This window comes from Cryphonectria parasitica (assembly GCF_011745365.1).
Source record: "Cryphonectria parasitica EP155 unplaced genomic scaffold M406scaffold_4, whole genome shotgun sequence".
NCBI classification, from domain to species: domain Eukaryota; kingdom Fungi; phylum Ascomycota; class Sordariomycetes; order Diaporthales; family Cryphonectriaceae; genus Cryphonectria; species Cryphonectria parasitica.
In genome coordinates, this window is record NW_024468912.1 from 2,586,194 (window position 1) to 2,608,483 (window position 22,290).

Here is a 22,290-nt window from a genome sequence, read left to right on the forward strand (position 1 = left end):
AAAGAGACAAGCAGCCCCTCCACCAGCAGCACGTCGCCCTGTGCATCATAAGCCTTGCCATAGTCACGATGTCCTCGTGTCCTTGCGACTTACACCACCTGTGATGTCCGATTTCCCCCAGTGTCGGACGCTGTGACCACACCAGCAACTATGATACTCCCCATAGGCACGGACTGAGACGGACGGAGTCTGTGGTTTGCCTTTGCTGTGAGTCTCTGTTGCACAAAGACTCAGTTTCAACGCCTCCTCTAAAGCCTGGCAAGGGTGACCAAGCGAGGGCTGCAGCATACAGAGAGTCTGCCTACACATCGACTCCGTCCTGACTTACTCCTGGATCGATAGCTATGGAGCCCTCCCATACCTACAGCGCGGCGTGCCGTCTTGCGCCTGTAGTCGAGCCTGACCCCGATGATGCTCTCCTCGACGGCATCCCTCCGATTCGCGCCCAGTTCTTCTACCACAGTCTGATCCCTCTAGACGACCCCCTCTCGACGGCGACCATCCCAACGTCCTCCGACAAGCCCCACTCCTCCAAGGCCGCCCTTCGCCCCTTCTCTCATGCCGACAATAACGCTCTGGAGAGGGCATGGCTCGGTCTAGCCTCCACAGATCACCGGAGCTCCCATCAAGCTGCTCTGGCCAACAGAGCACTCGAGCCAGCTCTCGCTGCGATCAATCACCAGAAGCTTTTGCGAATCGTAAACAGTCTTGTTCGCAGGCACAAGGAGAAACATGGCCAGGAGAGCCAGTCCAGACTTCCTCTGGAGGCACCTCTGGACGCCCTGGCAGATACTACTATGCCAGTATGCTGTCAGGCCTTGCTTGTCGAGGCGTCCAAAGCACTCACGGAGGCGTTTTGCGAACTGACAAGGAGGAAGCAGAAAGAGCTGGGACAGGAACATGTCATCGAGAAGGTCATGGCCGCCATGGAGCGAGACCGGCCAGCGCCCATTGTCGTGCCCCCGCGCGTCGCCCCGTCCATGTCGACATCGACCCCACGGACGGAGGGCTTCGTGATCCACGCATTGTCCACCTCCTCCAGGGGCAGGGCATCGTCACTGACTTCAAATACACCTGCGAGCCGCTCTGGGTCAACAGACAGTCGTCGCCATCATGTTTCCGTGACATCCACGCCGCAGCCTGAGAACAAGCCCTTTCCAAAGCAAGCCGCTGTGCCAGTGCGGCCTCCTGTCGTCGACGATGGTATCTCCGGCAAGCCTTTTGTCAGGGTAGAGAATGACGGGACTAAGACGTCTACGGGAACAACCTTGAGCACTGTTCAGCAAGAACAGGTGGTACCTGCTAACCGTCAGGACGACGCAAAAAACGACACAAGCCAATCAGTGGTATCTCCGACGCGAGCCGGTCTGGAGGGCAAGGAGTATCTGCAAGAGGGAGTCCGCGCTGTCGAAGTACCCGTGGGAGTTTCAAGATTACATATGGTCTCTTTGCCCTCATTGCTGATGAAACCAATATATTGGTCTCCGGTGAACGACATAGCCGTCATCTCAAGGTCAACATGGTTCTATAGGTGAGCAGATCACGGGAATCCGCTATCGCTGCATACACATCTCTGCTATTCCCTCCACCCTCGAAAAATGCCCCTCCCACAGCATCCAGCGAGCCTCCTTGAAATGAGGGGGAAATTAACTGATCGTCTCAGGGACACTATGATACCGCTCGAGCCGGCCATCGCGAACCAGCTGGAGGCTGGCTATCGGGAGCTGCGGCCTTTCAGCCAGACCTGGAACGATGAGATTCGTTGTGCTGTCGAAGTCGGCGCCGAAGGCGAGGAAAAGGTATCCTGGCCTCTCTGGCCGCGGCCGGTCGTTCCGAGGGAAGGTAACCTTGAAGAGCCAGGGGATTCAGATCCGCCCATCTCGTCCGACCCGTTCTGTGCTGCACACTGCTCTCGTGGAGAGGCCGCCACCGAAGGGGCTCTCGAGCCCGTCGTCGCAGGGGCTAAGAGCAGTCCTGACGGTGCCAAAAGCTTCGGTTCCTACCATGTCATATATAAGGATGCAGGTGCCGCTTTCTTGTTAAAGCCAAGCCTGAAACCCTCCGCCTACTATGGCAGGAGACCTGTGTCTAAGATCATGAAGGGGATCACTATTGGAACACCTGTCGTCCGTGGGTTTGATCAAGTCGTCTGGGACCGACTGCATGAGAAAAAGCCAGCCCCCAAGGTGGACCCGCCACGGAAGGCTATCCCGAACACGCATGATAGTGTAAACTCACCAATGCAAGGCGAATGCCCTGGATGTCGAGCGGAGAGGAGTCGCAGCCAAGTCACAGACCTCGTCCTGGTGGCTCACGGAATAGGGCAAAAGTTTGCCGAGAGGGTCGAAAGTTTCCATTTCACCCACGCAATCACGGCCTTTCGGAGGTTTATCAACATTGAACTCGGGAGCGAGACTGTCAAGGCAGTCTTGCGCGACGATTTTAGCGGCATCATGGTCTTGCCGATAAACTGGAGGCACACCCTCTCCTTGGAGGATGGGGGTCCCATGAGCGACGAAGAGAGGGCTACCGCGGCTGAAGGGTTCGGTCTGAAGGACATCGAACCTGATACAATCCCAGCAGTGCGAGGTTTGATCAGCGACGTCATGTTCGACATTCCCTTTTATATGTCGCATCACAAGCCGAAGATGATACAAGCTCTCGTGGCTGAGGCCAACCGTGTGTACCGCCTGTGGTACCGCAACAACCCAGGGTTCCGCCGGAATGGACGTGTCCACCTGATTGCTCACTCTCTAGGGAGCGTCATGGCACTTGAAGTCTTGTCGAAGCAGCCCGACATACCTCCACCGCTGGATCTAAGCAAACCGGTGCCTGAGACCGGCTTCTTCGAGTTCGACACCACCAATTTGTTCTTATTGGGTAGTCCGGCCGGCTTCTTCCTCCTTCTTGAGCGTGGTAATCTCATGCCTCGGCGAGGACGGACGAAGCCTGGAGCCGAGCCCAATGTAGGTGCTTTCTCTCTTCTCTGTCTCCCTCTCACATGACCCAAAATCCCGGCTAACGGTTGTATTGCAGGACGTTGTTGCCACGGATGTGGTCTCAGATGCAGGCAGTTTCGGGTGTCTGGCAGTGGACAACATCTACAACATCCTGGCCAAGGAGGACCCGATCGCCTACTTCCTCAATGGCACCATCGATCCAGTATTTGCCAGCAGCCTCAAGGTGGCTCACGTTCCAAGCACGGCGACGTCCTGGCTCAAGTCCATGGGCGATGCTGTGCGCGGGTTTGCGCCTGTAGGCTCTACCACGACGTCTTCTGCTATCGCTACCGCCCCAGCAACTACCAAACCACCAACATTCCGTCTTCCTTCGCAGCTTGAGCTGGAGGTGCACGATTTCACCCGGGAGGAGATCGCTGAGAGGAAGGCTTTCTTGCTGAACGACAATGGCCAAGTTGACTTCTTCCTCCGGTCCGGAGGTGGTCCTCTGGAACTGCAGTATCTGAACATGCTGTCGGCCCACTCGAGCTACTGGGCAAATAAGGATCTTATCCGGCTTCTCTGTATGGAAATTGGTCGCAAGCCTGGAAGGGAGTCCACACTTCCAGCGATGAGAGCTGTCAAATTGACGAGGAGAAATCGACCAGTGAAGTAATAGAAGGGAGCTCCAGAGCTTTGTTGCATCTGAAATCACGGCCTGATTACGAAGAGGTACATGGGACAAACTACATAGATAGATGGCACAACAGCTAGACATACTCTACAGATACTCGTTAGAAATTATAATAATATCTTGATAATTTATTAGAGGATTGGCTATGGGCACACCCACTGCCACTATGTTGTCACTGGCGTTGTACATGATGACATTTCTTCCCTCTCCTTACTCCCACAGCGCCAACTTATGCCTTACGCTTTCCATGATGAACACTGAAGCATCTTCATCACCATTCAGTTTTACAAGGACGTCCTCCAGCCTTCCGGGTGAACTTCAGCAGCAACATGATCTCCTGCAGGAAAATTAAGAAAGCAACCATTCAAACAAATCATTCACAAAGCGCCATTCAATGAGGTTATTCGTATTTTATCTGAGTTTTGTTTGTTCTACAACAGCCAACATCAGTCCAGCCATTCTAGGACAGACTTTCAGGCAAAACCAATCATGATTCGACCCTGTATTCCGATAAACATGCTATCGGAGAGCTATTAGTTTCCGCCACCACAACGGCAGTGCTGAAAAAGTCTCAAGAGAATTAAGGGCGGGCTGATTATTGATATATCCTGTTTTGTCTGTAGTCTCAGGTTGACGGTCGAGGCTGTGCGATGTCTCTCTCCTAAACAGCCTACTCGAGAGGCTGTATGTAACTGCGAGTGGTCCTTTCGAGATCATTTTACCACATTGTCGAGGATTTACCTTTCTTTTGAGGGGAAGGTTTGGGGGGTTTGCGTTCGAGAGCCAGGGCTTTGACTTTTTGAATTTTTAGTCTCTTTTTGCTTATTTCTTCACTGAATCGCTCTTTCCTCCTCAGCCAGGTAGTCCTTGTGGCTTTTGCCTTCGATTCCCAGATCAACTCTGGCCCACAAGTTTGTGCTTGTCCTCTCGTACAGTACTTGCGCTCACAGATAATGTGGCTATCTCCTACGAGGCTAGAAGCCATAGCAAATATGATAGGGGGTACAACGTTGAGAATGTCGACGAAGGCTACCACTTCTCACGTGGTCACAACGCGCCTCATTCTCCTTTCACCGAACGGGCCTTTTCACCAGGTGTTGTACCTGATGCGACTCAACCACGATACAATGGCAGCCTCAACATACTACCGGAGTCCATGCTAGACACTGAGGATCATAAATAATTACCGCTTACCTCGCACTCGTTCACGATCATTACTGCGGCTTGAACGACGCCGACGCCATCATCGTCAACGGTGCGTGTCAAGATAGTTTGAGGTTGACAATATTACCCGCGCCGAGACTCTATCGAGGAAGGCGCGGGACATTTTGAAGAGTACTTTCTCAGACAGTTTTGCTAGTGTCGGGGCCGCGGTTGTGCAAGAGTTGCCCGTCTTGCTCCCACGCTGCCACCCTTTGGATAGGCATCATCAATGCTAATTCAGTACTATCTCCCAATGACAGAGGTGCTGTTCTCGGTGGCCTCGTCACATCATCATGGTCAAGGGATCAGAGCCGTGGTGGATGCCAGAGCTGTCACGATGTGGAAAGATCGAGGCTGATCTTAACGGCGGCCGGTATTGCGGTCTGTGGCATCGGTGCACATCCATAGAGAAGAGGCTCGATACATTAAGGGATAAATATATTACTAGGGTGGGATGTTACACATTCGAGGAGCAGAGACGGCGCCGCGCGCCTAAGGGGATAGGCCGAGGAGTAGCATCAGGAAGATGACCACTGACATAGATCATGATGAATGAGTACGTATGTACGACAACATAAAAGATCAAGAGACGTAACATCTGGAAGGTGTCATAGCCGAACATCGGTACATACATACACGCGATGATACTTGTACGGATGGAGCTTCCAAGCAAAGAACCCTGAGGAAAGACCAGGCGCTTCTTAGAAAGGATTGCATGATGATGAGGCTGCGCAAAGTGATGTCCCTATTTTGCAAGTTCCACTTCCTTAAAAAAAAGTACTTCATTCAATTGATCTATTTCCCTAGGCCGAACTTCATTATCAGATACTCCCGAAAGAGTGAAAGACAGGCTCTGCAATCTGAACATTCTTCCAGATCAAGAAGAAAAAAAGGGCAGCCAATGAAATCGAAACGAGCAAGGCTCAAGGCTCGATCCCAGAGCAGGAGTCGTAGCAGTACCGAGGTTTCAGACACAGACTACCCCCCCCGACTATGAATTTCAGACCCTGCTCTCATCATTGACAAAGAGAAGAAGAGACAAAAAGAAACAAGCTGCCATCGAGTAGTTGTTTCATACCGCCGCCACGATCAAATCCAGCCCGAAGAACCCCAAAGCCCGAGCGCCGTTGTGAAATCCGATCAGGTTTCCGTCGCAACATAAAAATACATGATATCCCCACTAATTTATTTTCTCTCTTCATCCAATCTGGAAACGTTGCTCCATTATATTGGCGGGGGGGGGAAGGGACTTAAAGAAGAGGGCTGAAGCTCTATCAACCTCGAGTCTTTCAGAAGGAGGGGAGAGAGAGAGGGGAAGATGTTGAAGCAGAATCTAGGTCCGCTTGCTGGAACGGGGATCCGTTCCCGTGTCAGCAGCATTGCGTCCACGGTACTCTGGACTGCCGCGGCGAGAGTGGACGGGGTTGTCATCCCTGCGGAAGTACTGCTCGCGCTCAAGGATGACCTTGAAGAACTGGATAACCTCGGCCAGCTGGATCTGCTGCTGCTCGCAACAGCCGATGAGATTGAAGAGGGACTGGGCGTCGAGAAGCTGCTTGGCGATGACGGTGTCTGGCTGGCAAAAGGTGCGGATGCGTAGAGCGCGGGCATCGACACGCATCATGTCGAGTACACCGTTGACGGCGGCGAGGAGGCCGGCCCGCTTGCCGTAGAAGCGGAAGTCCTCGCTGTGCAGCAGGACCAGGTCGAGCTGGGTCTCGAGGTCGTAGCGGAAGCCCACGACCTTGGGGCGACCGCGTTGCTGCCAGCCGTCGACGACCTTTTTGTACTTGTCGGCGTCGAGGCGGCCCGAGCTGAACTGGCTGTTGATGTAGCCATCCAGGGCGGTAGTGATGAGGAACTCGAGCTCGCAGTAGAGGAGGCTCTGCTCGCGAGGGTCCAGAGAGACAGTCAGGCGTGAGGGGCGCTGGCCGCGCTCGCGGGGCCTGCGCGAAGCCGAGGACGTGATGTCCCTGGCGGAGGTTGTAACGTCCTTGGCAATCTTCATGAGGTTGTTGAGAAAGCCTCGCTTCTTGTGCTGGGAAGGCTGGGCGCCCTCGTGCTCGTGCTCGTCGTTCTTCTTGTCCTTGTTATTGATGTTGTTGTTGATGTTGTTGCTGTTGTTGCTGCTGTTGTGATTCTCATTACCCTCGTTCTCTTTCTTGGTGCTTTGGACGGTAGTGGTGGCAGCGGTAGTGGTTGTGGTACGCTCCAGCCAGCCGTGGGTGCCAACCATCTGCTTTCTGACGGGCTGGACGTGGCTGCCCAGGTAATCGGACAGCGGAGAGTAGTTTCGAGGTGGGTGAGGCAGGTCTTTGTAACGAAGATCGCCTGTCGTGGCGGCGGTCTGGTGCAGACCGCGGCGTTGGGGAGAATGAATCGACGGGGAGTGGCTCAGGTTCGATCCCATGAGCGAGTTGTCCTTGACCCACTCGGTGTAGGCGGCCTGCAGCGCACTGTCGTCGCTGCCTCCAGCCTTGCGAACGCGGAGCGGACTGATGTAGGAGGGGTGGGCCTGTCCGAAGTCGTCCTCGGAATAGTAGGAAGAAGAAGAAGAGGCGGAGTAGCTGTCATCGTCGTATGACTCGCTCTGGACAGGGCTCGCTATCTTGGGCACGCGACGGAGAGGCGGGGTGGAAGGAGGCATAAAGGACGTGGTGGCCTTCTGGGAGTGATGACCGGGCTGACGCTCGATGACGACGGTCTTCTTGGAGACAGAGCCATACTGGCGGACAGAATCCATGTCGACAGGAGCTGGACGCGGAGTCTTGCGACGCTCTGGCAGTTCAAACTCACCACCCGTCTGGGAACGAGGCACAGCAGCCTGAACCTGGCCCTTATCACTAGATTTGTTGGAGCGCTTGGCAGGAGAGCGGGAGCGCGAAGACTGGTTTCGAGCCACGAACAAGTCATCCGGATCGCGCTTGTGGCGGTTGTCACGATCACCACCACCGCGGTGGTCCTTGCTTGGACCATGTCGGGACCGAGAAGACTCATAGGCACCACCACGACTCTTATGCGAGGCCATGTGGACCTCTTTGGGAGCCATACCGATCTTGATGGTCTCGGTGCCGTGGTCCTGTTGACGAGGAGCCTTCTGGGGCGAGTAATGACCCGGGAGACTATGCGTGTGTGTGTGTAAAACTTGTCAGCTGCAGAAGTTCAAAAAGACAAAACATAATGGGGTGTAGACACAATGTCGTCCTGACGATTTACTTACGCAGAGGCGAGTCGCTCCATTTGTGAGTCCGTCAGATTTAGATGGAAGTGTAGACCAAGATCGGTACCCTGACCTTTCGGAGGGGAGGAGGCGGAAGGCTCTTGATTCTGCGTTTGAGGGCCCGAAACTGGAATAAAGGTCCCACGAATCGGACTGGGAGTGCTTTCAGATAGACTCATCCCAGAATCAGCTTGGCAGACATGTGTTTTAGGAAGAGGACGAACAATGGTTGAACGAGGTGGAGGAGGTGCGGTGGCTGCTTCAGTTCAGAGTGGCTGGACGCGAGAGAGAGAGGGAGAAAGAGAGAGAAACAGAGAGAGAGGTACCTAGATCTGATGTTCTTGACAAGATCCAAGCAAGACTTCTCTTCCAAGTGCTGATACAGAAAAAGGAGCTTGATGCTAGAGGAGTTGTAGTTGAGTGTAAATCGAGGCCCTTTTGCAAGAGAGACGCGTGCTCAATTTGGTTGACAGTGGACAGGCTATTGATCCAGACCTGGTGGCCAGGGGAAAACAACAAACGCGGTCCAAAAGAAAAACAAAAACAAAAAAAACACCACCAGCTGGAACTGCTCTGCTTTTTGGAGCATCCCAACTTCACCCAGGGTTGGTTCAGGCCCCCAGCCTGCCATGATGGGACCGATAATGAGGGCTGTGAAAAATGAGGATATCGAGGCAATATAAAAACTTCAACAAAAAAGATCGATATGAGGAGACTGACAAATTCACATACCCACATACTTTTCGACACCAAATCCTGCCACCATCGACAGTCTTTATCCTGCTGGCTCCACACTGAACGACTACAGCTATTCTTGCATACAAGTGCACCCACTGCAGCATTGTAATGTCCACCCAGCATTTGAGACCTCATTGCCATGTGTTGCCTAGTTGCAATCCAAAGATCACCATTCAAAGCTAGTATATGGCTACCATCCACTTGGAGTTCAAGTGCAAGACAAATATAGAAGTTTGGTGATGCACACGACGAATAAACAGATGATGGCTGCTGACGACTTCTCTGCAGCGTGATGCTGAACCACGATCTCTGGCCTTTCTCTCAGCGAGACATCCGCACTTCGAGGGCGACCATGCATACCAAGAGCAAAAGAGAAGAGAGGAAGATTGAAGACATGATATCACCCATGCAACAAGATACACACTATCCGCCCTTGGACAGAACTTCAGCCTTCTCAAAATCAGACCCTTAACGCGCATCACCTTGCCCCTTGATACTCCGTGACACTCCTTGACACTCTGTGCCATATAATCGAGGCCTGTAAAAGAGGGCTGAAAGAGGGCTGAACTTGAAACAATGCAATCATGACGCTGATCTTTGATAGAAACATGCTTGATTCTCATGCTTAAGAGGTTTGGAGACTGAGCATGTGTCAGAGAAGAGGGGGGGTTGAGGAAGAAGAGAGAGAAATGGTGGTTTCTTCTTCAAATCAAGTCACAAATTCTGGCTGAATATCATTCTTATTCCTGAATTGTTCTGACGCATTGTGTTTGTGTGGGAAGGCCAAGTTATGATGATCAAGAGCAAATGGTGTGTTGACCGGTTGGACGATGATGTTGTTGTTATATTTTCCCTAATACATGATTCATGGCGGGCGGCTTTGACGAGTGAGTGGCCCGATGGTTCCGTGGGTGGAGCAAGGTGTGGCTGGTGTATTTGTGGCTTGTCGTCAAGTGGCTTCCTGGCGTTCTTTCCTTCCCGACTTTCGTAGCCGTGCCTGGTTGAACCCCTCCTGCCCTCCTAACTATTATACACTAGTAATGGAGTAGTAATTAGTACATAGTACGGATCCGTATCTCTGACTGGGCGCTCTGACAGTTCTCTGACGTGCTTTCTCCTTCCCTCTCTGCACAGTGCTGACATGTGGTAAGTAAATGGTCTAGTCTAGTCAAATCTCTGTCTCCCTCTCCCCACTCCACTCCAACACCTACTGTACTATGCAATAACCTCGCATACTTTTATGCACACATTGCTCCCCCCCCTGTTGCCGTTCCCAATTCCCGGGACGCCTCAAAATTGAGTGATGGATCCACAGGAGTCACCAGAGACCACGAACCCACATGCACAACAGGACCTGCCCTGTCGCACTTCTGCTCCGCCAAGCATCTTCCTTTATGATGCCATCGGGCTTCTCTTCCTTTCTCTCCGTCCCTACCACCCACACCTCCTTCTGTTACTGTCTTTCACTACCGGAGTAACTACTTCTTCTAACACAGCACTATTGTGTACTATGGCATGTATGCATGAGGTCTCTCATCCTGCCAACCGCCCTCACCCCCCCCCCCCCCCTCCCTACCTACCCTACAATCCTCCTGGAATTAGTCGAGGTCTCAGCATCTGTCTATCTTCCTTTCTTTCTTTCCTCCTCTAACAGGTACGATTGGGTCCTCACCTGAGCGCCTGTTGATCACTCCCGCCCTGTTGGACCCGGGTGACCAGCCACGATGGGCTCTCTGAATCGGGAAAGGCCTGCCTCCGTCGTGCTATGGTACCATGTACAGAGTATATATGTACTAAGTATGTTTGGTAATTTATATGGGTCACCTGTAGCGGTTAGGGCAGGACATGATGCCGTTCGAGGTAGCCGCAACGCCAGACCTCTCGGGGCTACGGCATGCTCTTGTTGGCGAGGCCATGAAGTGGGTCATTCATCCCGACTTGCCTTGCCGCAGCCCACTCGTCTACAATGACACTTATCCCGATGTCCTCTTCCGGCCGTCTCACCTCGGCCCTGTCTTTTTTGCCCTCTTCTTTTTATTTCCAATCTAACTAGGTACCTTATGTCTCCTGAGAATATATAGTAGTAGACCATGGCCAGCCGCTTTCTAATCGAGACACACACACACGCACACGTACTTTTCCTCCTCGTACTTTGGACATCTTACCTCTCGCCTCTCAGTCTGCACCAGAGGATAGATCATCTGTGATATAATTACTTGCTGTACTCTTCGGTCCTCCCCAGCACACACACATACACACTCTCTCTATTCCAGTCCTTGACTGCCCCTTTCATTTTTCTTGCATCACTCCAGCATTGCACAGCCACCTTTCGTGCACGTCATATGCTCTTAAATTCTCTAGACAACCAAGAGATGGAAACACAGCCTGCAAGACAGTCGGCCGAGCCCAACTATGATATTGGTACTGTGCCCAGCCACTGACTTTGTCGTTATTGTCCTTGTTGTTCTACATGCTCCCCTCTCGGGTAGTCTTCACGGCCACTGATCCTGACTTGGTGTCCTCTAGTAATCATCGGCGCTGGGCCCGTGGGGCTTATGCTGTCAACCTGTCTTGTACGATGGGGCTACAGGGTCAAGCATATCGACAACAGGGCCGAGCCTACGCCGACCGGCCGTGCGGATGGCATTCAGCCGAGGTCGCTGGATCTGCTGCGCAACATGGGTCTCAAGTCTGCTATTATGGCGCACAAGCCGGCTAGGGTCTACGAGGTCGCCTTCTGGGACCCCCAACGGGATGGCAAGGGCATCGGCCGGACGGGCACGTGGGCCAGCTGCCCGAGTTTCATTGATGCGAGGTACCCCTTCACCACTCTCCTGCACCAGGGCCTCATCGAGCGCGTCTTCATTGCCGACCTCGAGAAGAACGGGGCCAAGATCCAGCGGCCTTGGACCATCAAGGGTTTCAGCGTGGACGAGGAAGCCAACCCCGAGTTCCCAGTAGAGGTCCAGCTGGAGCATATCGACGGTACCGCCCGGGAGAGCGTTAGGGCCAGGTACCTCTTCAGCGGGGAGGGAGCAAGGTCCTTTGTGAGAGAACAACTGAAGATAGGCATCAAGCACAAAGACCCGATTGCACATGTCTGGGGCGTCATGGACGGCGTGGTCAAGACAGACTTTCCAGACATCAAGGTAAGATTGTATATCCCATCTGTTGCGCTGGTGGGTTCTTGGCGGTCACAAAGTGGCGGACGACAGGCTGACAGTGTGACGCGGCGGCAATGAGGAAAACAGATGAAATGCACAATACACTCGGCACACGGGTCGATCATGGTCATCCCCCGCGAGAACAGGCTTGTGCGGCTGTACATCCAGATCGCCTCCTCCACGGATTCCGACTGGAACCCCCGAAAAACGGCCACGGCCGAAGAGGTCCAGGCATCCGCCAAGAGGATCCTGGAGCCCTACTCGATAGAGTGGGAGTCGGTAGAATGGTACTCTGTGTACCCCATCGGCCAGGGTATCTCGGACCGCTACACCCTGGACCACCGCGTCTTCCTTGGCGGTGATGCCTGCCACACCCACAGCGTAAGCCGGATCACACCCCTCTCTCTCGCCCCGCGTCTCATGCTGTGTGCAATAGAATAGTGGCAGAAGCCCAGCTGACAAGGAACATCTGCGATAGCCCAAGGCTGGTCAAGGTATGAACACGGCCTTCCTCGACGCCCAGAACCTCGCGTGGAAGATCCATGCGGTGGAGGCTGGGTTTGCCGACCGCAGCATTCTGCAGACCTACGAGCCAGAGCGGAAAGAGGTCGCCGAGATGCTGCTGTCATTCGACAACAAGTATGCCAAGCTGTTCTCCCAGCGGCCACCTGCGGCTAGCGAGGTCGAGGCGGCATCTGGGATCGTACAGGGCGAGAACGCCGCCGAGGACACCGATTTTGTCCGGACCTTTAAGGAATCATGCGAGTTCACCAGTGGGTACGGCGTTGCCTATGGGCCTAACGCGCTCAACTGGTCGCCAGCACACCCAGTGCAGTCGCAGCTGGTGCAGCCGGCAGGCATCAAACTGAGAACGGGCCGACTCCTGATCAACGCCGACGTCACACGGGTTGTCGATGCCAACGTCGTGCACCTCGAGCAGCAGATCCCCTTGAACGGATCCTTCCGGCTCTTTGTGCTGGCAGGTAGGCCGTCTGCCACCAGCCAGGCGCTCAAGGATCTGGCCCACGGCCTCGCTCGCCGGGGCTCCTTCTATGCCTCGTATGCCCGGCCTGACATCAAGACAGTCTCGCATCACGAACAGGACAACCCGCACAGCCTCTTCTTCACCATTTGCACCGTCCTCGCCGCGCCACGCACCAGCATCGAGATCAGCCGTGATGTCCCAGAGCTCCTGGCCCGCTACCGCGACCATGTATACGCAGACGACCGGTGGGATCGGCGGGTGCCCGAGGCGAAGGCATCGGCCCACGCCAAGATGGGCTTTGACGAGGAGCAGGGTGGTGTTGTCGTGGTGAGGCCTGATGGATACGTCGGTATTGTGGTGTCGCTGGCAGAGGGGAACGGCACAGTGGACGCGCTGAACCAGTATTTTGCTACCTTTTGCACCAAGCATGTGGGAGCCACCGCGTCTCAGCTGTGATAAAGGGGGGTACAAACAAGGTGCCGTTCTGCCGAGCGCTGGTGTCTCTCGCTCGGTCCAAACCTAGGAAGGAGAGAAACATGTGTATGTAATTATATGCTGTATAATCATCATCATCATCATCATGATACTTGTTGAGGCCTTGACTGAGGAACCAGGCCCTGGTCAGGCCATCACCTTGTGTATATAGAGGTATATATATATATATATATATATATATATATATACATAATATGTTTGTTGTCCCTTGTGTTTGTTTGTAAATCATGTCATAGACTGACGAAATGCCTGCGTACTAGTCTTTAACTTTGTTGCTTGCATATGTAAAGATGAAGAACAAGAAGAAGATTAAAAGAGTCAAAGATGGTTCGAGAACATCGGGAGAGTCCGCTCACAAACAAATGGTTTGGGAGGCGCCTCTCGAAAGTGTCGGAAGGTACGTACTTAGCTAGTAGTATCACGCCTGTGCACAAGTAAAACAGAAGGAACAGGCAGGGCCAATACAGCGGGTTGACATGGACCAGATTGCTAGAAGCACACATTGACAACAATCAACACAAAGCTTCGGTGGTCACACCTGCATGACAGCTTTCCTTTTTACGTAAACCCCTGCACAAGCCACAAAAGAACATCATTGTCGAAACAAAAGACAGCGGTGATGAATGATCATGATGGACCCATATGTGCGCATAGTTGTGTACATATATATCTACATGTACATATGTATTGATCCATCTATGCATCTTGAAAAGGCCTCAGACCCTGGGACAACTTTCCTATGAATCTTACCCAGGAGATATGAGAGAGCAGTGCGGGGGTCAATCAAAGTCAACAAACTTGTTTGTCAGTCAACAGCTGGTCACGGGTAAGGCTTGACGCGCTAGGGAACACCCAGACTGAGCTAGACCCAGAAAAGGTTGTGGGCGCTGTTGGCCAGTGCTTTGCTGGAGAGCCCGCAAGCCAACAAAAGGCCTAGAAACGTTTAGGCTCAGACATAAAAGGGGCCACTAAGGCCCTGTCAGCGCTCAGACCCAGGTAGGCGGGTAGGTAGGCGCGCCCGGCACCGGAAAATCCTTAAGATCGACGACATACCGACCTCACACCTGAAGTGCCCAAACGGGCCTGTACATTGGCCCATCGCCTGCCACAATCACCCCTGCCCAGCTCACAGCCAGCCTTTCCTCTTCATCGAGACCTCAACATGAGCCTTCTGCTCCTCTCCGGCTAGACATTGATCGCATTTTTGTTTAGACATATCCTCTTTTCGGAGGCCACCGCGCTGGTGTTTGCCTCAGTCTTTTCTAGCCCAGCCCAGCCCGCTTCTCTGTCCCATACCCCAGGGGAGACCAGCGTCAAACGACCCAGGTGATGTTGTCAGGTATATGGCCACGGTAGTGAATGGCAAATGATAGGCACGTTCCATTTGAGGAGAAAAGACCGATGAAAACTGTCCCGCCTGTTTGGGTTGTGCGGCAGAACCAGTATCCCTCGAGCTGATTTGAGGCTGAGTGTGATATTCCTGGTTCTGTTTGCGAAGGGGGGGTGTGAGCGAGGTTGTATTTCGTGATGGGCGCTAGGGAGAGGAGGAAGAATTCAAGTCAACCTGTGGTACGTTGCCATAAGCCTTTCAGTTCTGGTGGGTGGGAAACTGCTGTGTCTGTGTCGGAGAGGACTATGGTGCTGCAAGTGCGTGCCAGATTGCCGGCTCTGTCCTGGTCGTGGCGTCTACTATTACATCACAAACCCCTGGAGGGTGACGTGCCCTCTTTCGAGATGTTGGGCCTCTCTGGGATAATGATGGGGTCTCATGCGTACGGGGTATGATGTATGGTCTTGGGACGTAACGCCCTGGTGAGCTTGGTGCGTGCTGTGGGTGTGGTCTGGACGCCGTGGGGCTAAGCATGTGAGGCGGTCGTGAGGTCGCGATTGCTTCTGGGTGCGTTGCTATGGCTCGCGTTTTCACGTGTGAGCTGCTATGGTGAAGCAACGCGTGACCTGGACTGTTTTGACGCTACTGTCACATGCATTCACAGCAGTTCGCGTTCTTGGTGTTTCCATAAACCCAGACCACCTTGCGTTTCTCTGTTGCCCTCTCCCTCCTTTCTCTCTTTCCTCTGCAACAACCACAACACCACGAGAATCTAGACACGTCAGACTGCACTGCCAACTGCCACTCCATCTGCAACTGCAAGCAACTTCAAGCATCAGCAAGCACTGGACAAGCACTTGACTAGCAACAACGAGCACCTGACAAGCTTTCGCTTCTCAGTCGAACATAACAAACCCCCTTTCGCGCATTCGTACATTCGCACCTGCAACCAGGCGCCCTTCCTTCACGCATTCGCGTTTTCTTCCCTCGTCACTTCGATTCTCTGACCATCGCACTCACCTTCATTCACCGTCTTTTTTCATCATCATCACCGGCAAGAGCCCGTTATCTCTCTGACAATGTTCCGCAAGATTCTTCAGGCGACGGGCGTCCCCCGCGGCAACCATAACTCTCCTCGCTCCCCCCAGCTCGACAGCACTGGAGATGTCATCATGTCCGATGCCCCTGCCTCAGTTAACGTTACCACACGCGTCAATACCGTCTCCAGCTTCTACACCAAGAACCTTGGTCCCAAGATTGACCCTGCCATCGCTGCTGTCGCTGGAGGCATTCACCGCGGTGTCAAACGCGCCGCTGATACCTTCTACACCGGTCGTGACCGTCTCTTCACTGCCTATGTCGAGACCAAGCAGTCCACCGACGATGGACTCATCTTCAAGCGCTTCAAGCGCCTCCCCATTGATCCTGAGCTGGCCACATCCAAGGCCGAGCTCACCAACACCCTGCCTGTCGACTACCTCAAGACCCTCCCTGACAGCGACTTTTGCTGGACCAAGGACCCCCTCGCCTATCTCGGCATCCGCAATCACACGCTCGTCGCCGAGTTTATAGTAGACATCGCCGAGGGCATAAGGAACAACCGCTTCGTCCCGTTCCCCAACATTCACCACCCCATCGACCCTCGCGACCTCCCCGCGTCTGTCGTCAGCACCCTGCAGATTACTGGCAAGGACCAGATTCTGAGCATTCTCCTCCACAACTACATGATGCAGACCGAGAAGCGCAATGACAAGGCGGCCTTCTTGGACAGCGGCACGCGGCTGCTGGAACGCCTTGACAGCTTCATTAAGGCCCATAACCACACCTACCACCCCGATGGCCGCCTCGCCACCTACAAGGAGCTTGGGCTCAAGCCGTACGGACCCCTGAAGCTCCCGTACAAGAAGCTCGGCGGAGACCCACTGGTGGAGCGCGAGCGGATGATGGGCACCATCCGCTGCCTCGAATTCATCCTGTCCCACCGCGACCTCTATAACCAGCTGTTCCCGACACATACGTTTGCCGGCATCATTGCCGATTTCGACGCCATCCGCAGGGACCAGCTTCCTCCCAGCTACGTGGACTGGCCTGGCAAGTATGAGAAGGTTCCCGGTGACTACCCCGAGGGCGGTATGGCCGAAGCCCTTTTTGACGATGTCGCCATGTGCGAATTCCAGCCAGTCAGGCTGTGGGATGATTTCCACCCCAGCCCTGGTAAGAACATCACCGTTCAGGACTACGATACCCCTCACCGCCGCGCGATGAAGAAGAACGAGATCGTCTACGACGCACAGGGCCACGCCCGTGCCTACAAACCGGCCCTCCGAAAGGAAGGGGGTGCCGATACTACCACCAAGAAGAACGCGACCTTTATGCCCGGCCAGGTCGCCTTCTACGTCCCTTCGAACAACCAGCCTGTCCGGAAGCTTGATCCGAAGCTGAAGTCACACAAGCTTAAGATAGAGCTTCCCGAGATCTACGCCGCCCAGAATGCCGCTGCTGATGCCGCCGCGGCCAAGGCTGAGCAGATCGCGTCGCAGTCTGCCGAGGCACGCGCTCGACGTGAGGTTCAGAAGGCGATCGAGAAAGATTACGACTGGAATGCGGAGCATGCTTCCTGGAAGGATTTGAGGCCCCTACCCAAGGTCAAGTACGAGAACGTCGACGACTTCTTCGCCAGGGACAGCGAGGGTATCTTCGGCAGCCCTGCGGACCTCACCATCAGCCAGGAGAAGCAGGACGAGCTCGACCTCCGAGTGCAGCTGATCGCCGAGGCCAAGTACCAGACCGAGCGCGAGGCAATAGCCGAGAAGAAGCGCGAGGAGGAAGAGGAGCGCAAGAAGGCCGAGGAGCAGCGGCGTATCGAGGAAGAGGCCATCAGGCAGGCCGAGGAGGAACGTCGCCGAGCCGAGGAGGAACTTCGTGCCACTGAGCAGGCTCGCCTGCGGGAGGAGGACGAGCGTCTTGCCGCCTCCGGCCAGCTCCGCCAGCCCCACGACTCCATCATCTCCGAGCTTCCAGACGGGTGGTTCGAGAGGGTCAGCAACACACTGCGTGCCCGCAGCAACGCAGAACTGGCCAAGACCCCGGAGGGTATCTCCCTCCAGCGAAAGGACTTCGAGACCGTTGTCCCCCGAAACCAGTGGCTGAATGACGAGATCGTCAACGCCGCGCTGTTGCACCTCGGAAACTACGTCAACCAGAAGGTGGGCATTAAGAACCCCCGCCTGCAGACGCCCAAGATCCAGGTGTTCAACTCGTTTGTCGGGAAGAACCTCGCCGAAGACAGGCCCATCACAGAGCGCATGATGCGCCGGGCAGGCATCAGGAAGGACAACTTCCTCGACATCGAGACGATCCTCGTGCCAATCTGCCGAGGGAGGCACTGGACCCTCGTGGTCATCAGGCCCAAGCACCGGGAGATCTTCCACCTGGACTCCCTGAGCCCGGCTGGAAACGCCGGCCTGAAGAACAAGGCCCGCGAGTGGGTGCGCGGCATCCTCGACGATGCCTTTGTTGAGAGCGAATGGACTCTCAAATCCGTGGCCTCGCCACAGCAGTCCAACTCGGACGACTGTGGCGTCCACACCATCACCAACGGAGTCTGTGTCGGATTGGGCATTGACCCATCCACATACACCTCGGCAGAAATGCCACTCCAGCGGCTGCGTGTGGCGGCCATACTCCTCAACGAGGGGTTCAAAGGAGATTTCTCCCTGGACGGACTGTGATCCGTCCTGTGTCTTCTTGTTCTCCATTTTGTTTCTCTTTTCATTTTTTTTTTTTTTTTGTTTTCTTGTCTGCTGCTGTTGTATTGTTGGTTTTGTTTTTGTTTTGCGGGCGTTTGGGTGGACGGAGTTTGGGGGGGTGGGGGGGACCCCGTGTCGGGATAGCACGGTCCCAAGGACCGGTGCAGTGTATTTTTTGTCGGTACAATAGGTGATCAATCAAGATAATCACCGTGAAAGATTAAGACGAATGGCCTTGATGGCAACCCTTCATTAACGTCTCGTGATGCCGTAGGAAGGAACCCCTTCGTGCTACAACTCGGTCTTGCCATCAATGTGCCGTCGGCTCATTGCTTAGACAGGAGGGGAAGGAGGTGGTGGGCTAGGAGGAGAGACGCAGCTTCCAACACCAGAGTTTGGGTCCTCTTCATACCACTGCTCTTACCTCATACATTTGTCAGCTCTACTTGCCGTGTATCCTCACACCTATTCGTGTTGCTGCTGTCATTCGGCCAGCATCTTGCCAGCATCACCAGCCTTTCCAGTTCTATCCTATTGGCATGTACCTTCTCCCTCCTTTCCCGGATTCTCGTCTCAGGTACAATGGGCACACATGGCACAACAGCTACGAACACTACCATGGATCAAAATGTTTTGACCAGGGAACTATGCGAGAGTGATCACCTCGTATTGAGATCAGGGGAGTACACTATCCGAGAATTCTTCACAGAGGAAAAAAGAAGAAGGGGGGGGGGGGGAGAAGAAGAAGAAAAAAAAAGAGAAGAACAAAGACAAGTCATACAACCATCGTCATGGCTGACAGGTTCATCCAAAAGTTTCACGCCGACGATTCTTGGGCATATGTCCTCCACTCAGCAAGGAATGACAAATATTAGAACTAAAAGCTGCCATGGATATGTGGACTGCCAAATACATGGTCTGGGTCACGAAAAATGGAGACTATTACTCTATGAAGACTCGCTCGCCATGTAGCTGATGTGTTGTATGGCTGGCAACCGCTTGAAGGGGGAAAGCAAAGCCTTTGCACAGGGGGGTGTGGAGGAGGGCCGGTACCTGAGGACCCTCTATGTGGTCAGGTGTTTCGAGAAAACTGAGCCTGAAGTCAAGATTCCACTTGGGAGGGGATCTCAGGGAGGGGGCCCAGCGTGCCGTGTGAGGGTCTCTGAAATTCTCATCTGGCTGCTGTCTCTTGACACTCCTTACTTGTCTGGACATTGGCTTGCCGGCTCCCCTGAGCGGGGTCCCGTACGTCCAATTCTTCGGCTTCAGCTGGTATCTGGTCCCGAAACTGAGTTGGATGGAAAGCAGATTTGTTACTTCAGACTTCTGCCTCACTGCCTAGAAACCCTCTGCCTCCACTCTCTCCGTTGCGGTATGTTAAAGTGCGTTCTAGGCTCTGTGTCTGTCAGCCTGACCGTCGCAGCATCGGCAGACCTGAATGCGAGATGTTGCATGATATGCAGCCCTTCCTGCATGCCATTCCGGAAAGGGAAGGCTTCTAGAATCGCCATCGCCGACCTACAGAACGTCTCATCCAACCACGACCGAGGTGGCTTTGCATGGCCTGCCGGGAAGTAAAGACAGGGAAGAAGCAGAGAAAGAAAAAAAGAGAGAGAGAGAGAGAGAGAGAGAGAGAGAGAGAGACAGACGGGACCGAAGAAAAAAACAACAAAAACAAGTCAGAAAGAGGTATCGACTGACGGTGTGCTTCTGAATCACGAGAAACACGTCAGCCACGACTTCATTTGGCCTCTGGGCTGAGAAGTGGGACAGAGAATGGACATCAACTTATCTCTTCTGGGAACAGATCAAGATCTGATGTACCGAATTTGGGTGAGCGACCAGCGAGCGATCTACATATTGTAGTATCCCGTCAGTGGTGGGAAGGCTGCTACTTTAGACATTTCGGGGTCGCCGGCAGCAGCACCCCAGCTGGTAGTCAGCCACTGGTGTCGGGATTTTTGTTTGACGACAGTATCAAGGGCGAGAGGCAGGGCGACTCAGAGCGCCAGGGCATGAGAAACTCAAGTGAGCTCATCTCGCCCACTATTTAGACAGACGTTCACGTGGCTACAGAACAAGCAAACAGCTGAGCTATCACGGGAAAGAGAGGGGATGATGGTGTGAGGCTGACCTGCCTGTCGCGACATGTCGCATTCATGACACACTCCGGGGTACTGGCTTGCGGTACGGCTACGGCGGCCAAGCAGCGTCGCCTTATCGGCCGCCTCGTCCGCCAAGGGTTGCTCAACACTACTTCGCCCGGGCATTCTTTCAAGAAACACGGCGGAGCTGCGGCGCCAAGGTATCCCTTCCGCGCCCTCTGCGGGCCACAGTGTTGGGCACCTTGGATGCACGCGCCTATCCCATTCCCATCCCCATTCCTCTGTGCCTGATCATGGCCCCTCTCCCAGCCTCAATCAAGACTGAAGGGCCTGCAGATGCATGACACGGGTCGGAACAGATGGTGCGTCCATCTTGTGTACCCTTGCGCAGTAGACATTCCCCGGCCTCTCAACCCGCCCCCCCCCCCTCCCTCCATTATGGGCAAGCAGATGTCGGTGTGGGTGGGCGTTGTCCCTGGGCTCGAGTTATGGTTGGGGATCAGCCTGCCCCACCAGCGACGAGGGCGGGCAGACCTTACCATGATCTCTGCACCCGCTCGGACGTCTGCTTGGTGTGGCTGGCTCCCAAAAAAGTGGTGTGCTGATGAGGAGAAGCTGGTGAATCATCTTATCGATCGAGAGCATGCCACCGTGAGACTCGCAGCGCGTCCCTGCGAGTCTCACATGAATGCAAAGATGGAACGCAGGACGGAACAGTCGGGTTTGGCGGCATGACCGTGAACGATCCTGTCACTACACGCCAGGCTAAGTTCAGGACTCAGGAGGAGGAGGAGGTTGACCGCTTTTCGCATCCACCAGTGAGGGTGTGCACGCCAAGACACCCTGTGGTATTACGCAGCCGTTTAGGGATAGGATGTTCTGACGAGGCCTGATCCAGCCTGGAGATTAATTTGTCTCTCTCTCTCTTTCTCTCACGCGCGCGCGAGCTGATCCCTCGTGCAGCAATGCGGTCGGCCGTATTCGAGACACGGCAGGACCCGGTGGTGAAACTGTTATTTTTGCTGTACGGTACGTGTCAAAGTCTCGTCAAATCAAAGCAGCGGTTCAGAGCATATCTACGCTCCACCACTCGTGGGTTTGAACCATGTATCGCACGAGAGTTTACAGCACAAGATCAGGCATGAAGATTCCTTTCTGGTTTGTTTTTTACATTGGGTACATATATATGTGTATATATATAGATATAGATATATATATATTTCACCGTCGTTAGGAAACCAGTGGATTACTGAAAATGGTCTCAGCTGTACTACATACACCACAGTCGTACGAGATAACCCGCTCCACCTTCATATAGCAGGACACTGGCAAGTGGTGGGCATTCCGAAGAGCTTACAAAGACATGACATTATGTGGTACAGACCCAGCAGGGCTAGGAGAGATGGACTCAAGATCATGTTGTGAGCCCTGTCTCCCCAAGGTAGCTTGCACTATCTGAGACGCGGAGCTGCTGCTTGTCTGACCAGGGACGGCGCGACGGTTCGACAGTTTCTCGCTAGTTGGCTAGCGACCCATCCCCAACGCTCTGGAAGGGAATGGTGATGAGGGGAGAGGGACGAAGGGCGGCGCGGTACCGTGCCGTTTATGGATAGTATATGGGAACGTAGACAAGAAAATCGTCAAGGGTGGTTTGCACAATGGTGGCCT

General features: G+C 54.0%; 3 protein-coding genes across 3 annotated transcripts; 2 read left to right on the forward strand and 1 right to left on the reverse strand.

Annotated features, from left to right (window-relative positions):
* Positions 1–6,289: 6,289 nt before the first annotated feature.
* M406DRAFT_233201 (uncharacterized protein) lies at positions 6,290–9,361 on the reverse strand (the record flags this gene model as incomplete). Its single annotated transcript, XM_040915933.1, has 3 exons — positions 6,290–6,883; positions 7,013–7,079; positions 9,300–9,361. Coding segments are annotated over 3 exons (723 nt in total), but the record flags the coding sequence as incomplete, so codon positions are not given.
* Positions 9,362–11,166: 1,805 nt separating this feature from the next.
* Positions 11,167–13,399, forward strand: M406DRAFT_339257 (uncharacterized protein; the record flags this gene model as incomplete). The annotated part of the gene is made up of 4 exons (XM_040921431.1): positions 11,167–11,215; positions 11,321–11,943; positions 12,046–12,339; positions 12,437–13,399. 4 exons carry the CDS (start codon positions 11,167–11,169, stop codon positions 13,397–13,399), a joined length of 1,929 nt encoding a protein of 642 aa, XP_040776894.1.
* Positions 13,400–17,815: 4,416 nt separating this feature from the next.
* Positions 17,816–18,499, forward strand: M406DRAFT_38440 (uncharacterized protein; the record flags this gene model as incomplete). Its single annotated transcript, XM_040924058.1, has 1 exon — positions 17,816–18,499. A coding segment is annotated over one exon (684 nt), but the record flags the coding sequence as incomplete, so codon positions are not given.
* Positions 18,500–22,290: the final 3,791 nt, after the last annotated feature.